Source organism: Diceros bicornis, chromosome 12 (genome assembly GCF_020826845.1).
Source record: "Diceros bicornis minor isolate mBicDic1 chromosome 12, mDicBic1.mat.cur, whole genome shotgun sequence".
Taxonomy (NCBI): Eukaryota; Metazoa; Chordata; class Mammalia; order Perissodactyla; family Rhinocerotidae; genus Diceros; species Diceros bicornis.
The window spans coordinates 65580701-65598369 of NC_080751.1; the positions used below are offsets into that span (position 1 = coordinate 65580701).

At 39.0% G+C, this 17669-nt stretch overlaps 1 protein-coding gene across 1 annotated transcript in view; it reads left to right on the top strand.

The window, feature by feature from the left end:
- Positions 1-17669, top strand: part of NBAS (NBAS subunit of NRZ tethering complex) — a 328999-nt gene that overhangs the window by 79878 nt on the left and 231452 nt on the right. Inside the window, exons 15-21 of the mRNA XM_058551762.1 lie at positions 26-283; positions 1030-1155; positions 4363-4514; positions 5425-5565; positions 5831-5909; positions 11190-11294; positions 11983-12119. Of these exons, the coding sequence (XP_058407745.1) occupies positions 26-283; positions 1030-1155; positions 4363-4514; positions 5425-5565; positions 5831-5909; positions 11190-11294; positions 11983-12119 (998 nt within the window). The remainder of the gene's footprint in view (positions 1-25; positions 284-1029; positions 1156-4362; positions 4515-5424; positions 5566-5830; positions 5910-11189; positions 11295-11982; positions 12120-17669) is intronic.

Here is a 17669-nt window from a genome sequence, read left to right on the forward strand (position 1 = left end):
TTTCACATCTCCTTTTTCAATTTAGTGTGAGATTAAACTTGCCCCCAAACGATCTCGTCTGGAGACTAGGGGTGGAGAAGAAGATGAAGGGGAAGAGGATTCGGACTCTGATCAGGAAGTATCTGCCAAAGCTCGCTACTTTGGTTACATAAAACAGGGCCTGTACTTAGTGACTGAGATGGAGCGGTTTGCACCACTCCGGAAACGCCCACGAACCATCACCAAAAACTACCGCCTTGTGAGTTTGCGCTCCACAACTCCAGAGGAGCTTTATCAGAGGAAGGTGAGGGAGTATCATAGTACTATCAAAGTTCATAGGCCTCCAGATTTTATTTTATTTTATTGAGAAAAAACTATTTTTTTGATAAAGGAAGAAATTTAAAGAGGGATTATATCATTGACATGTTAGCAGTATCAGTATTATAAAGCTTTTGAAAATAATACTGATCTTTGTGCTTGAATAGTCAAAACAAAAACAGTGGATAAAAGATGAATTCACCTAGACTGATTGTCCACTTTGTGGCTTAGCCTGGGTTTTTGCTACCCTTCATGTGGCCATCAGCTCTCGCCTTATCTGTGTTTAAGTACAGCTGTCTACTCAGGTTACGAATGGTGAGGGAAGAAATGCAGACTTGCTTTCTCATCAGGGGTTTGCTTGGGAAGCAGGTGTGATCTGCACTGTGTGTTCTAGTTACTTGTGCTGTTTCTGCAGGGTCATGGGTGGAGCCCTGGACTAGGAGTCAGGCTGTCGCATTGCTCGTCCTGATTTTGCCATTATTTTATGCTTTAAATGTGGGCAATTTCACCTTTTGTCTTTCATACTTCTGTTAAAGTGCTAAAAGAAATTCCTGCTCTATCTATCCCTCAAAATGTTGTGAGCTTCTGGGTACTATAGTGCACATGAGAGCAGTTAGGAATTCATGACATGCTTTACAGGTTAAGGGATTATCATCACTCATCATGTCCTCACAGTGACACCATGGAGAATTCAGTAATGTGGCATTCCTGTTTCCGTTTCCTTGTCCAAAGATTGAAAGTGAAGAGTACGAGGAAGCCTTGTCTCTGGCTCAGACCTATGGCCTGGATACTGATCTCGTGTATCAGAGGCAGTGGAGGAAGTCAGTGGTCAACATTGCTTCAATTCAGAATTACTTGGTATGTTTAAATATTTTTGTAACGTGGTAAAATTCAAATTTATGAAATGTCTTTTGGTTATAGGGCTTCACATTAGAGTACTTTACATTGCTGACTTTTCTGTAGCTGATGAAATGTTTTACTCAACCTGGAAAAATTATCTTGTTATCAGGTTCTGTTGGCCCTGCAGCTGGACTTTGGGGCTAAAGATGTGTGAACAAATATTCACGGATAAACCAGTCAACTACCTGTTCTTCACCTAATCCTCTGTCTTATTCTACCTCAGTTACCTCTCTTGAGCTACATCAATCAGGGTCCCATCAGGAGCCAGAAACCACACAGTAATTTGAACAGGGACAGTTTTAATATAGAGAATTATTTTCTAGTAATGAGAGATTAACTATAGAGGGATAGGGAGAACTCTAAGGGATACCCTAGGGCTGAAGGGACATACCCACGGAAGGAACAAACCTGGAAGGGAGGCCTCTTCCCTTGGGCTCGGATTCAGACTTCATTGGACAAAGAGTGGTTGCAGCCAATTGGATGGAGAGTTTTCTGGGATGCCTCAGGCCAGGGATGGTCCATAGTTGCCAAAATTGACAGGCAGGGAAAGGTAGGATGGATGGCAAGCTGCATGCCTGTTGCTAGGGTGCCAGTGAGCCGAGGTTGGGGGTCAGAAAACCCCAGGGACTGGTAAGCAGCAAACCCCCCACCAGCATGTATGCAGCTCAAGGCTGGTACATGAGGAACCATGGCCAGGACTGAAAAGAAAAAAACTCCCAGTGGAGTGCTGGCAGGCCTGGGCCAGGAAGCTTTCCCCTCAGGTGTCTAGGAGATTCATTGGGAAGGAATCTGCCCACGGAAGTGCAAGGGAAGCTCAGTGGGAAGTCGTCCTGGGTGGGAGGAAGCGGGGAAGTAAACGCCGCTGGATGTCTCCTACATGCATTGCTGGCTGCCAAGCCATAGGAGCAAGAAGAAAAGAACCGGAGCCCATGAGGAATAGAACCCAGAGCCTCTTCCTCTGCAGTGGCCCTCCAGCAACCTCTATTGTCAAAGCTTAGTAAAGCTATCTACCCCATAGCCGGCTCTGAAGAGTACTTTTGAAGCTGAGAGGCAATAAATGGATAACTGACATATCAAGCTTGCCAGATACCCCTTTTTTGCTTAAATCTTACAATTGGATCCCTTCTGCTACCTGCCACAGTTAAAGTTGCTATGGATCCTGTTTATTTGGATCCTTGGCACCTCTGTGAGGAAGTAGTTGGCCTCATGGCATGCTTTTAAAGGTTGTGACTTCTCATCTGTCATTTAAAAAGGAAAATACCTTTACATTTAGGAAGATTCTAAGAAATGTTGGGAAAATTTCATGATAATTATTTTCCCTAAAATTTTATGTACATGAGTAATTAAAAATAAAAATCTAATCTGAAAAAATTGTATGTTAGAAGTTGATCCTTCAATCAAGCAGGAAGAAGAACTGTTAATGCAAGTGAGATATCAGAGATGAGACAGTGTGAGAGAGAATGAAAAAAAGAAAGAGGAGAAAGCTACTTGTATTTTCTTTAGAATAGCAGGACACCAAACCTGTGTTATCTTTCTTTCTTCTTTTGTGACTCAGGACAGTGAGCTCATGGGTTCGTGGGTACCCATCTAGTGGCTTTTTCTGGAACATAATAAAGGACAATTTTGGTCCCTGAAGGAGCTGACAGGTGTTAGGAGAGACAAAGCAAATACGTTTTTTATTGGGGGAAATACTTAATTCAGCTAAATAAATAGGTAGGAGTGAAAGCACTGTGCTAGGGGCAGTGAAGTGCACAGGAGTGGCACAGACGTGGCCTTGCTTTAGGGACTTATAATCTTACTGAGAAGACAAGCTTTGGGCCTGATGTATCCATAACCATACAAGAAGATTTCAGATAAATGCTGGGGGAACCTAGTGAAGGTGGCAGTCATTATAGACTCTGGTTGTGGAAGGCTTCCTATAGTGAAGATGTTTTGAGCAGGGATTTGGAAGGATTCAAAGTAGGCCTTCTAGAGTTAGAAGAGAGGAAGACATTCTTAATGGGACAAATGGTATCAGCAAATTAAAAGAAAACGAGCATGACTCATGAAGCCGGTGACTAAATCTGTCTTATTTGTTGCTGTATCTTTATGTTTAGTTCAGTGCCTGGTACACAGTAGGTGCCCGGTCAGTATTTCTTGGATGAATAAATGAGCTCTGTAAGTAAACTAGTCTGCTGGATCTGATATTTGATGACAGTGAGCATTGGGAAATATGATTAGAAAGATATATTGGTTTGGGTTCTGGAGGATGTTGAAAGCTTGTGATGACTTAGGCTTTTTATCTTTAGGGTAATGGGGGACTGTTGTGGAGTTCTGACTGTGGAGGTGCAGAGGAAGATGATCTAGAAGATGAACTGGAGTAGAAGGAGAGTAGTGGTGGGAAACCTTGCTAAGGGCAAGGGACTCTTGCAGTGTTAAGTGTTGATGATTTAGACTGGTATGGAGGCCTTAGATACGGAAGAGGGGAAATAAGAGACATTTGAAGAAAGAATTGGTATATTGGAATATGTAAGGGAATATAGGATATGAATCCAATTTTACTTTAAATTTGTAACTATAATGACTCTTTCTAGGAAGAAGGCAAGTCAGGGATTTTGAATGGAGTCAGAGGAAGCAGTTGGGAGGGAGGAATAGGCCTTTGGTCTTTGCAAAGAACAGCATAGGATGACTTTTTATGGTTAAATTATCATCCGCCCTTTGTGATACATCTCATGGTCAAGTAAATGCACAACCTTGATGTGCCATGCCTCATTAGTTTTGTTTCAATATCAAGCATGCTTGTTACAATAGGATAAATCTTATCCTGCCTTTCTGCTTTATTTTCTACTCTATTATACAGCCCAAATGCAAACTACAGAGCAACTATAAAAGTTTGGAAAGATCTTTTTATACTTCCAAAAAAGAGTACTGAGCTTTGCGTTGCACTGTGGCTCATTAGAAGAAGAAGCAAAGCAGTTGGAATCACATTCCCTATGTCCAGTTCTAATCACCATTAAGGAATTGGCTTTTTTCTGTTGTGCTTCTCTAGGCTCTAGCTGTGGGCAGGTTCTTAGGTAGCTATACTCCCTCAGATATAGCTTCATAATTCTAGAAGGCAGTTGTCAGGTGCTTTCAGATGTCATGGGTTCTTTAATGCCTCTGTTTTTTTATTTTCCTTATATCCAGAGTAAAATAAAGAAACGATCCTGGGTTCTTCATGAGTGTTTGGAAAGAGTGCCTGAAAATGTGGATGCTGCAAAAGAACTGCTTCAATATGGATTAAAAGGCACAGACCTGGAGGCTCTTTTAGCAATAGGGAAAGGAGCAGATGACGGCAGGTTGGTTACAGAAAGATTTGGATTCAAAACTAACGGTGGCTTTGTGAAAACTTTTAAACTGAGACATTGGAAAGGGTAAACTTCTCTTTATTTAGGTTATTCTGTAATGAAGCAGTTGCCTTTGATTGATGCTTTCTTATCTGAGGTCACAGCTTTCTTTAAATTAAATATGTTTGCATGTGATAGCTTGATGCTAAGGAAAGAGCAAATTGTATGAATCTTTATTGGATGCTGGCCATTTCTAAGCTGTGTGCTTAAGGCTCATACCTGGGTGTGCTTACTAGTCAAATGAGCACCTTAGACAGGTCTGAGCTTCATTCACTTTATTTATCTGTAGCATTATGCCCTTCACAGAATTACTTTGAGTGATTAAATTATTTATCTTGTGAAAGTACCTCATAAACTTTTAAGCACCATACAAATGTCAGTTAATAATAATAATAAAGTTAATTGACAAGAGCCATTGCTCATCAGATTTTTGGAACATTTTTTGAGGTATAAATGTGATAGTATATCTGATAAATAAATAATGTAAATGAAACTGACATTGATTACCATTTTAAGACCTTAAATAGAAGTGATTCAAATTGTAAACTCTAGGCAACATTTTCTCATAGCCTGTTTCACACTGGGTGAATATAACATGTTTTCCTAAATAGTTTTCATTTTCTTGATTTTTAAAATTTCTCTATATGATGGTTACTGATAACCTGATGACTTTTTGCCCATCCTATGGATATAATGAGTGAATCTCTTTGCTTACAATAGCAAAAGCTTTCTTTCAAATAATTGGCTATTTCTGTTTCTGTGGAGATCAACTTAATAAAATCAAAGTAGGGGAAAACATCTATTCACTACATGAAATTTAAAAAATTAATCAACAGATTTGGGTTTTCTTTTTTTCTTGCAGATTTACATTAGCTGGTGAAATAGACATTGATGGTATCTCCTATGAGGAGCTTTCATCACCTAAAGAAGAGCCTGCCAAGAAGGAAAAGGAGAAGGAGCTCAAGAAGAGACGAGAACTACTTAAATTAGTGAACTTTTCAAAGTAAATGATTTGTTACTGTTCGTTTTATAATTTCTTTAAAATAACTAGTCATTTAAGTGTGTCCTTTACTGGTGATAATTGCTCTAAATTATTTTGGCAACTTAAAGCAAATTCCTTTTAATATTAATTTACCCTTGTGCTTTTATGTACTGTTCCATAAGTTTTGGGCTTAATGGAATATTGATCATTTTTATTCTATTTCAACTCTTAGGGAAATGTTGCTTTTATGTAAATATAAGTGGCCTAATGTAGTTATTCAAAACAGGTTAACACTGGAGCAAAAGGAACTTTGCCGTTGTAGATTGAAATTATTAACCTACTTAGATCGACTTGCAACATATGAGGTAAGGAGTAGTTTTAATCAAACCAATTATGTTCATTTGATCTGTCATTATAAATGCTAATATCAGATATTAATATATAATATTTGATAGTCTTGGTCTTTAGAACTATTTATGTGGAAAAATTCATTTTGTACAGAAGCAGATTCTCTTATCTATGAGTTTTGGTAAAAATTAGAGATCGTGAAAGGCCAGAAGTTGTTTTGTTAGTCTAGGGAATAGAAATGCTTTGGATGTTTCAGAGCATCTGTGTTTCCTAGATTTATGATCCTTTTCATTTACTTTTATTTTACATTGTGATTTTAAGGTTATGGCGTATAGCTGTCTACAGTACCATATTTTAGTATACACTGGATTTTAATAACCCTAGTATGAATATTTCTGACTTGTTTTATTTTAGTGATTTGTTAATAAGTTGAATTTAATTGGTTGAACTTTGATCCTAATTGTGGCCTTAATCTGTGTTACGCCTCCCTTCTGTGGGCATACCTCACTTGGCACTTGGTACTGGCATATAGTGGGGACTCAGTAAATGTCACTTCTGATAATGTGATGCCTATCCCCAGAATAATGGTGGTAGTTAGTACTTGTGATGCCTACAGGCAGATAAAAGCATTTGATTCCCCTTCTGCTAATATAATAAAAATATTTTCAAACAAAATACTAGTGACAATGAGGGCTACTTCTATGGTAATTAGAAAACATTGTGATGAGTATATCATTTCATGCGAACAAGTTATAAAAAATTCATAATAGTTTTATCTATAGGTACAACTAGTTTGTTGTTGGATGGTCATATTATTTTAAAGCATATCCTTTTATTATGTCTGAGTTCTGTGATATTTTCAGGTAATATATAAAAGCACATTGTGAATTGCAGAAGTCAGTACAGATGTAATTTATTATTTTTTATACGTAGCCTTAGTTTCACTGATGATGAGATCTTAAAAAGTTCCATTATATATTCAAAGTTTGACTATCCAGTTAATTTTCTTGCATTATTCTTTAGTTATTGAATTGCTATTTCCTATTCAACAGTAATAAGTACATTTATTATTACGTGGTAATAGTGACATTTTAAAGTATTTGTTGAACCCACTTTTGTAGGGAATTAAGCTAAGCTTTTGAAAAGTAGGTGAAATTGATGAATTTGGCTGTTAAAACTTGAATTAAGATGTTCACATGTAATGGCTAACCAGCTAGATAGTGGTAGAGATAGGCATTGCATGTTAATCGTAGGGCGTGGCTTATTTTATTAATTCTGTGATAAATGAGATAAAAATGGATTCATTTAAGTTTTATACGAGCGCCTACTATATGCCAGATATTATGCCAGTGCTGGAGGTAGAGAGATGAACAAGGAACAGTCTTCATGGAGTCCTCATTATTTCGACAATAAGTGATGATAATGAAGATATGAAGAATTGATGAGGCAGCATAATGGAGAAAAACATTAAATTTTTCCTGGGGATGTTCAAGAAGGCTCTACATAGGAAGTGATATTTCCACTAATCCTTAAAAAAAGGAAGGCCGACTTAGGTGGGTAGGTGGGTACTATGTGGGGGAAACGAGAATGGAAGCTCCATAAGGGGAGGTGCTTTGTCCTGTTGGCTGCAGTATCCCCAGAGCTCAGGATGATACCTGGCTCCTTGAGAAGCTCGGTAAATATTTGTTGAAGGAACCCATAGGTAAGAGAATACCTTAAGAAATACCAACACATTTGTTGAGGATTTAATATTTGTCAGCCAATGTCTTATGTACTTTATCCAGATAATTTCCCAACAATTCTTGGGGGCAAGTACTGTATCCTCTCAATTTTATGGATGTGAAAACTGAGGCTTAGAGAAGATAAGTAATTTGTCTAAATAAATAGGAATCAAGAACTCACAGCTAGGTCTCTCTGATTTGGTAGCCTATGCTGATAATCAGTGAGCTGTATAAAGAAAGGCCTGCCGGCGTGAAAGAAGACTGTGTGCTCCTGAAAAAGTGAGCTAGTCAGGGTAGCTAGCCTGTAGGGGGCGGGGGAGGGGGTGGCACAGAATGAAGGTGGGAGAGATGGTTGGAATAGTTTGTGGCCATATTTTGAAAGGTCTTTCATGCTGTGTAAGGAGTTGAATTGAATTGAATTTTTGTCAGAGGTTGAGTGAGTTTAGGAAAGAATGGGAAGTGGGGAAGTAGAGACAGTGGTTGTGGACAGCCGTTTCAAGAAGTTTTATTGTTAAGGAGAGCAGAGAAGATAGTGGTAGCTAGAGGAGTGTATGAGATTAAGCGTTTTTTTTTTTGTTGTTTTTTTTTGAGAGGAAGATTAGCCCTGAGTTAACATCTGATGCCAATCCTCCTCTTTTTGCTGAGGAAGACCGGCCCTGGGCTAACATCTGTGCCCATCTTCCTCTGCTTTATATGGGACGCTGCCACAGCATGGGTTGACAAGCGGTGCATCGATCTGCGCCTGGGATCTGAACCTGTGAACCCCAGGCCTCCGAAGCAGAATGCGCAAACATAAGTGCTGTGCCACTGGGCCGGCCCCTAAGGATTGTTTTTTTTTTTTTTAAAGATTTATTTATTTATTTATTTATTTATTTATTCCCCCCAAAGCCCCAGTAGACAGTTGCATGTCATAGCTGCACATCCCTCCAGTTGCTGCACGTGGGACGAGGCCTCAGCATGGCCGGAGAAGCGGTGCGTCGGTGCGCGCCCGGGATCCGAACGCAGGCGGCCAGCAGCGGAGTGCGCGCACTCAACCGCTAAGCCATGGGGCCGGCCCAGGATTGTTTTTTAATAGAAGGAGAAAGTATTGTTTGTATGCTATGGGAATGAACTAGTAGAGGGTGAGGAGGAATTTACTGAACAGAAGAAAGAGGAGATAATTGCATGATTATAGAAATGGAAGAAATGGGATCCACAGCATGAGTGGAGGTTTGAGGCTTTTTTGGGAGCAGATATTTGTAACTAAAGAAAGGAAAATCACATTGGTATAGGTACAGGTAGATATGTAGTTTTGGTGGGTTGGCAAATGAGGGACTTCGTATCTAACGGTCAACTAAAAAAAGAATATGCGAAGCAAGGTTTTCAGCAGAGAGTGGGGCAGGGGAATAGGATGTTGGAGATCTGGAAAGAAGGACAGAGTTGTGGAAAAGTTCCTAACAGAACTGGAAAGAAAACTTATTAGGGAACTGTAGTAGCACTGAGGGACAGCATAAGTGTCTGTTTGACTTTTGTTTTGAATTTAACAGTTTTTAAGCTTTTTATTATAAAAAATTTCAAACTTTCATAAAAATGTAGAGAGTAGTGTAATGAACTCTGATGTATTCATTGCCGAGATTCAGCTGCTTTCAACATTTTGCCAGTTTTGTATCTTTTATTTTCCACCTTCCCACTCCTGCCTTTTCTTTCACTGAAGTATTTTAAAGCAAATCCCAGACATCTTTCATTTTGCCCATAAATACTTAACTATCTCTAATTGATAAGGACTTAAAAAAAAAAACCATAATAACACTATTATTTCTAACAAAATTAGTAGTAATTCCCTAATATCATGATACCTCCACTAATGTTCAGATTTCCCAGGTTGCCTCACAAATGTTTTTTTGTGAGGTTCGTTTTTGGTTCATTTGAATCAGGATCCAAACAAGGCTGAGATCTTGAAATGAAAATGAGAACTGTCAGCTTGGTTTTGTGCTCTTTCTCCACTGACTTCCAGTAACTTGTATTCAGAGTTCACAGTTGCAGCTGACTAGGGCTGAGGTTTTGCCAGGTGAGTATGATAAGGGAGAGGCAAGGGAGTAAAGAAATCCCTTTGTAATGATGGACCAGGGACTGGAAGCTCTGTAGGAGGGAAGAGAGACTTTGAGGGAGAGAGAAGGTGCGAAAGGAAGTGGAGTCAGTGGGTTGGGTGCCTTGGCGAGGTAGAGGAGTTGTTGGAGGGCCGTGTACTGGGTGTGCAGGAAGGACAGGAGCAGCTGGTCACAAGTCCAGTGCCTGACATTGGTATCCCAGAGTGTCTTCCTGGTGATGACAGAGATCCAGGGCATGGCCATGGATGTGTAACTGAAATGAAGTAAAGGAAATGGTCATTGTGGATGAGGAGTCAAGGACTGAGAAGATTTTTGAAATGTTTTCTTCTTTTGGTTTCCGTGAGTGTGGATTAAATTATGTTTTTCCCCTTACTTCTCTTGCTGCTCCTCTTTTTACTTTTCAGATACAGATTCCCTTTTCCTTCCTCATCCTTTAAATGAGGTTTTTCCTCAGGCTCCCTTCATGTCATTCTGCTTAATCTCCCTTGGAATCGTATTCACCTCTGTATTAACTCTACATCATATAGCTAACTCATAGCTTACTCCAGCACTCCTGACCTTATATCCACCTGCCTACTGGGGAGCTCCTTTTAGAGGTGCCATAGTCCCAAACTCAACGTGTTTGCAGGTGAACTTCTCACTCTCCACCCTCGCGCTCTCACCTCCTCTGAGCGTCCTCATTCTTCCCTCTTTCCTATCTCAGTAAATGAATTCAGTTACAAATATTTAGTGGGTATTTATTATGTGAAAGACAGTATGCTAGGTATCTGGGGCTCAGCATTAAACATGACAGACACGAGCCCTAAGTCAGATGCCGCAGTGGGGAGACTTACACTCACACTTGCCGAGGCTTACTCCTATTTGTCCTTTATGTTTCCGCTTCGGTGCCACTTCTGGGAAGCCTTCGCTGCCCTCTTAGAACTAGGTCTAGCACCCCTCCCGTGTGTTCCCCTTTGCCTGTTCCTATTGGCTTGTCTTCCCTACTAGATTTTAAGCTACTTGGAGAGCAGGGACAGTGTATTGTTCATTGTATCCACTGCCCATCACAGTGCCTCTAGCACGTGGTGGACACTCCATAACTGTTTGAACGAATGAATGGTTCAGTCTGCGTTTTACGTGGGTCACACCAGCAGCAGTAGTTAATCGGAAGGTCGCATACAGGTGTGGCAGGTGCTCAGAATGCACAGCCATGTATAACTGTTCCTTATTTGTTTTTACCAGGTGGTGGATTTTGGTTGTCCTGCTGTAATTAATTTAATTTTTACTGCCTATTTCATTTGCTTCTGGACTTTTTTTTAATTAACAGCATTTATAAATGTAGCCGTTTTCAAAATAAAGGCAAGAATGCAGATGTAGTACTTTAGTTAACAGTTGATAGTTTAATTAATTCAGGCCTTATTTATTTAGGTAGGCAGAGCTGTAAAGGTTTTTAATATTTTCTTGTTACCCATGTTTAAAAGCCTTTTCATTAAATCACTGTTCCCCTCAGGAAATCCTAGGAGTGCCTCATGCATCTGAACAGAGATATGATGCTGAATTCTTTAAGAAGTTCAGAAATCAGAATATTGTTCTCTCAGCAAGAACTTATGCTCGGGTAATTTCTTTTTTGTAAAAAAAATAATTATGTTTAGTAACACTTACTTTGAGCTGAAGTTAATGTTATTGCATGCATATATAATTAAATTTTCCTTTTTTGTTGTAGTGTTAATAAATGTAGAGAAAATAGAAGCATATTTTAAGGAACTTTTATTCATAATTTGAGTTTTAAAAATAAATAACTTAGGGCCGGCCCCGTGGCTTAGCCGTTGAGTGCGTGCGCTCTGCTACTGGAGGCCTAGATTCGGATCCCGGGCGCACACCGACGCACCGCTTTCCCGGCCATGCTGAGGCCGCGTCCCACATACAGTAACTAGAAGGATGTGCAACTACGACGTACAACTATCTACTGGGGCTTTGGGGAAAAATAAAAAGGAGGAGGATTGGCAATAGATGTTAGCTTGGAGCCGGTCTTCCTCAGCAAAAAGAGGAGGATTAGCATGGATGTTAGCTCAGGGCTGATCTTCCTCACAAAAAATAAAAAAATAAAAAAAATAAAAATAAATAACTTTTATAACATTAGATGGAGAAAATTGATACAGACTAGGAAAAATCAGGAATAAGTCAAAGTACTTCATATCAGAACTACATAAAAATTAATTTTAAGTTTTTGAATGTTGTCACACAAAATCACTCCTTTATTTCTAAGGTTCACATTAGAAACTTAACCTTTGCCTTTTGTACAGGAAAGTAATGTACAAGCCCTAGAAATTCTGTTTACTTATCATGGATCCGACCTGCTTCCTCATCGCCTTGCTATTCTCTCCAACTTTCCAGAGACCACTTCTCCACACGAATATTCTGTTTTGCTGCCTGAAGCTTGGTATGTGACTTTGTTAACTGAATTTTACCTTCTTTCTAAATAACAACAACTTTTGTTTCATACAGAACACCTTAATTAAAAAAATAATAATTTTAATGTAATCTATTTAAACTTCTTTTTTCTGATTATAAAATTGTTTCTGCCTTATTTTTAAATGATCATGAAGCCAAAATGTATCTAGCATAACAGGATCACTTTAATTTAAGGAACAGGAACTTTCCTTTTTTTTGAAAGTCTCCTGATTTTACTGCTATGTACTGAATATGTACTGTTTTTGATTAAGAACAGTTTTTAGAATAACAATATCTGTTTGAATTAGTTGTATATTTTAAGTTTTTTTTTTTTTTAATTTTATTTATTTATTTTTTTCCCCCAAAGCCCCAGTAGATAGTTTTACATCATAGTTGCACATCCTTCTAGTTGCTGTATGTGGGACGTGGCCTCAGCATGGCCGGAGAAGCAGTGCGTTGGTGCGCGCCCGGGATCCGAACCTGGGCCGCCAGCAGCGGAGTGCACGCACTTAACCACTAAGCCACGAGGCCGGCCCTAGTTGTATATTTTAGAAATTGAAGTGTAGTTCTGACAGTATTAAGTCCAAGGGACCCAGGGATGTCTGAATCTTGCTTCTCTCAACAACCCTTTCTCCCTACGAAATTCCAGAGGCACAAAGACAAATGGGAAATCAAAGTACCACTTTACTATTAGTTAGACTGATGCTCCTTACCTCACTTCAAGGCTATTTGATAATTGGGTTGTAACTTGTGACATAGATTCTAAGCCCCATGGAACCGTTAAGTCCCAGTTGTACCACCCAGTGGGTTTCCAGAGGCCTGAACATCTGTTGAGAAGCAAGAAAAGAGAATATATTTGCCTAGTGCATAACTTAAAGATGGGGAGGGCATCAGCCCCTGGCCTGAATGGTGCCTGGCAGCAGAGAGGAGTGCAGAGCATACCCTGCTTGTCAGTTACTGCATAGAGGCAGGAGGCAGGAGTATCCATTTGTGAGTCCTTTCACATCCAGGGAAGTAGCCCATTAGTAAATGTGACTCAGTCAATTGCATGATTTATCCTGTCTGAATTTGAGTTTACTTATCTTTAACTTGTGTTGATAGTCCCTGTCTTGCTTAGTCATATTGCATATTTTTAGTAAAAGGTAAATTGTTATATATGAAATCTGCTTGTAAACTGTAAAACACTGTAAGGGATTATGACAGTTCTGATTGAAATCATTGTTACAAACTTTGGCTGCTGGCAACTTACAGTGTTAAGGGGTGTTATTGGAATTGGGGATCATTTGGTTTCTTCCTTCTTCCCCTGCCACCTCCACCTAATATCATAGCTTAGGCTTAGGTGTTGAGGATGATGACCAGCATTCATAGGGTAATCGCTATGCATTTGGCATATACTTCTCTCTGGTCTCCAAACACTTTTGGTATTATCCCTGTTATTACAGAAACCTGAGATTTACAGAGGTTTAATAGTATGTTAAACTTTATGTAAGTGCAGCTAAGATTTGAGCCTATATTTATTTAGAGTTGTAGGTCAGAAAACTCGAAAAATGTCATAAACTCCTTATTGTGCACTACTCTTAGTACTAAAAAAGTCTTTGTTATGATTAAAAATAAACAAAAAGAAAAAGCTTAGGATGCCCTTTTCATTTTCAAACAGTTTCTTTTAGATCTGAATGGTATGTAAATGTATTTTATGAATATTTCAGAATATACTTCATTTATTGGTTTCTGCCTATTTGCAAAATCTAATCTGAGTGAAAATGACTTTTTCTAGTGTAAGTTGTTAGTGTAGAGAAAAGGGCTACTGTCTTACAGTTTTTTTTTTAAAGGTAATTTCTCCTTAGATTTGGATGCATTGATTGTTATTGTCTTCTGATGATTGCTTAGACAAACACTTGATTTTAACCTGAAATTTCAGAATTGATTTGCAAAATAGTTTTACAATGTTCAACGCTGTATTATCTTTGAATGCCCTATGGTTCCCTTATGGGGCCTGCCATAACAGATTTAAATTGCGATAAATACTTTAGATAGACTGTATTACAGCAGGGGGAAATTAGAAGATAATGTTATTTTGAATCTTTGTTGTGGGATATGGAAAGGCTCTTATTTCTAATGAATCCTTAAGTTATATTCATTTTAAACACATTAAGAAAATAGAGATTTTGTTGTTGTTGTTAATCTTTGTTTCTCAAGAAAGTCTTTCACATTGAGAATATTTTTGTTATAATTAGAAAGAATGAGAAAAAACAATAGGTTTAAATAGTAATGTCTGTATCTCCTTATAATTTTATGTGACTGCAAAGCAAAACCACAATGATGTTTCAAGCATAGCTTCTTCTGGAGGTCTTCCATAAGTTATTCCTTTCCCTATGTTCTCATAATTCTTTGTTCATTCTTGTAGTGTAACACCTTGTACGTTGTGTCATTCATTTTTATTTCTGCCTTTCTCCCTCTTGTTTCCTTCTTTAACAATCACCCAGCCTCAAACCACTAACTCTTAAAGGCAGAGACCATCTCTTTGTTATTTTTGGATTCCCAAGGCCTAGCTATAGGGTTGTGCTTGTGGAGTGGTTTCTCTGAAGATGTTTACAAACTATTAAATTAGGTCCATCTTGTGCCCATTTAAAAAAGAGATTAAAGGATGTCCTGAAGGGAGTACAGCAGAATATACATACTTTCATTTGTTAACATGAGAGGCCCCCGGCTTAGTATTTCGCTAAGGTTCCAATGGCCTTAAAGATTTAATAGCTATTTTAGCCCATAGTTAAAGCCTGCACGCTTTTTTTTTTTTAATTTTATTTATTTATTTATTTTCCCCCAAAGCCCAAGTAGATAGTTGTGTGTCATAGCTGCACATCCTTCTAGTTGCTGTACGTGGGACACGGCCTCAGCATGGCCGGAGAAGCGGTTGCGCTGGTGCGCGCCTGGGATCCGAACCCGGGCCGCCAGCAGCGGAGCGCGCACGCCCAACCGCTAAGCCAGCCGGCCGGCACTCTTTTATTCTATTTGAAGTTTTACTCTCTTGGACATGTAAGTCAATAAGTTATAGAAATTATTTCCTTTTTGAGGAAATGTTTTCTTCTGTGAATACTTGGTATTCATTTTCAAATGACTTGGAACCATTAGGTCAGCTGAACACAAAGTGTCTGATTTGTTGGGACATGAATGCTTTTCTCCGCTTGCCTGCCCACCGTCTGCTGAGCACCTTCCATGTGCCTGGCACTATGGTTGGGATTTTGAAATGAATAAAACACTGTTCCTCTTCAGCAAGAGATGTCTGGTATGCTTTACAAACTGACAGAAATTCCTGCTCACAGCATCATGCTTTCAAACTGAGGAAGAAATGAGTTGAAAAGACTCTAAATAAATCTGCAGCCCTTTCTGCTTTCTGTTTTTTTTCTCCTCAGTTGTGATGTCTGAAAACGAGTAAAATGATCTTGCCACTTCCCCATTTAGTGCTTTGAACAGCTGTAGAACTTTCTGTGTGCATTCCTTGTTTTTCTGTGAGAGTATACATTGCTCAGTGGCAGGGGTGTGTTTTATCCTGCTTTATTTTACCTTCGGTCCCCAACTTGTATTTTGCAAGTAATAATAACTTTTTAGTAATCTGTTGAATTGATTTGAAACAAATCACTAAACTCTAAGTGTGTGGCTCCCAAAATGCAGCATGGCTATGTATCTCCTCACAGTCTTCAGCTTGCTGTTAGGACAATTGTGTACCGTCCCCCGTACTCCACTGCTGCCACATGGGCCTCTTGCTTGAACATGCCATGCCTGCTGTCGCCATAGGGTTTTTGAGGTTGATGTGCCCCCTGCCTGGTGTGCCCTTTTCCCAAATCTTTCATGTGATAGGCCTGTTAACTTTGTTCAGAGTCTCTATTCAAAGGCTACCTCTTCAAAAGGCCTCCCCGGCCACTCTTCATATAGCCTTCACTCCCTCCTCACTCTTTTGCCCGTATATCCGAGTTTACTCTTCTTCACAGCACTTACCCCTAATATATTATATGTTTATTTGTCTTCTCCACTTTCTCTGATCCTACCTGGGCATCCTATTTACAATTTTACTCTCACTTTAAATCCTCCTTTCCTGCTTTATTTTCTTCCTAGCATTTATCACTATCTACCTTACTTTGGGTTTTACTTATTTATCTTGTTTATTTTCTGTTTGCCCTTCTAAAATGTCGGCTCCAATAAGACAGGGATTTTTGTGTGTTTTGTTCTCTTCCTTACCCTCTGCATTTAGAGTAGTGCCCAGCATGTTGTAGGCACTCAGGAAATACTTGTTGAATGAATGAATAAGTGAATGAATGAATATAAAATCCATGAGGGAAGGACTTTGTGTCTCGTTCGCTCATGTAGCCTCGGTGCCTAGAAGAGTGCTTGGTACAAAGCAGTAACTCAGTAAGTTGTTTAAATGAATGACTGTACACGGATGGGTAGGTAGAGTTTTACATTTTAGAGTTCAGGCTATATAATATTTTGGAAAGCAATAGAAACTTATACCAACAAGTAAACCTTTACCTACTTTGTTTTGAGGTCCCATTGGCAGAGCTTTTGCCTTGGCGTTTAACCAAAGTTTGATTAACCAATTTTGATTGAACCAAATTTTGTGATTTTGATTGCTGGGAAACTTCTATGGTATGTGTTATTTTTGTGTTTTATATTGTCACTCTCGGGCCGGCCCCGTGGCTTAGCGGTTAAGTGCACGCGCTCCGCTGCTGGCGGCCCGGGTTTGGATTCCGGGCGCGCACCGACGCACCGCTTCTCCGGCCATGCTGAGGCCGCGTCCCACATGCAGCAACTAGAAGGATGTGCAGCTATGACATACAACTGTCTACTGGGGCTTTGGGGGGAAAAAATAAATAAATAAAATTATATTGTCACTCTTAAATCATGTGTATTTGACATTGATGAAATGTGACCAAGTTTTATAAAACTTTGAAATTACGTTTTCTGTCATACGTGATACATCTTTGTATTAGCTACCTATCCTGAGTTTGTCATTGCTATAAAATGTTTACACTTTATATTCTAGTTGACTGCTTTCGTTTTTAAATACAAAAGTAATGTTTCTTAGCATCTTTATTAGCTTCCACAATTTGTGGTAATAGAGATTTTTTTGTAAAAAAAGAAATATATTTTTTTGGCTTTTAGTATTTTTGATGCTTATATCACACTGTAGAAAGATTCTTTCATTTATGCCTCATTTCCTATTATAAACCCTTTCCAGAATGATAAAAGAAATCTAGTGTTTTAAAAGGCTGTATTTTAAATAGTTGCCTGTTGAAATAGTATAGCGTAGGGATAAGAGCATTGACTCTAGAGCCACGTTGTATAGATTCGTGATATTGGGTATGCTTCATAGCTGCACCTCGGTCTTCTCACCTGTAAAATGAGGGTGATCATAGCACTTACTTTGTAGCGTTGTGAGAGTGATTAAGGAGTTAATGTATATAAAACATTGAGAACAGTGCTTGGCACCAAGTAAGTGCTACTTAAGTGTTAGCAGTTATTATTAATGCAGAATCCCATGCTA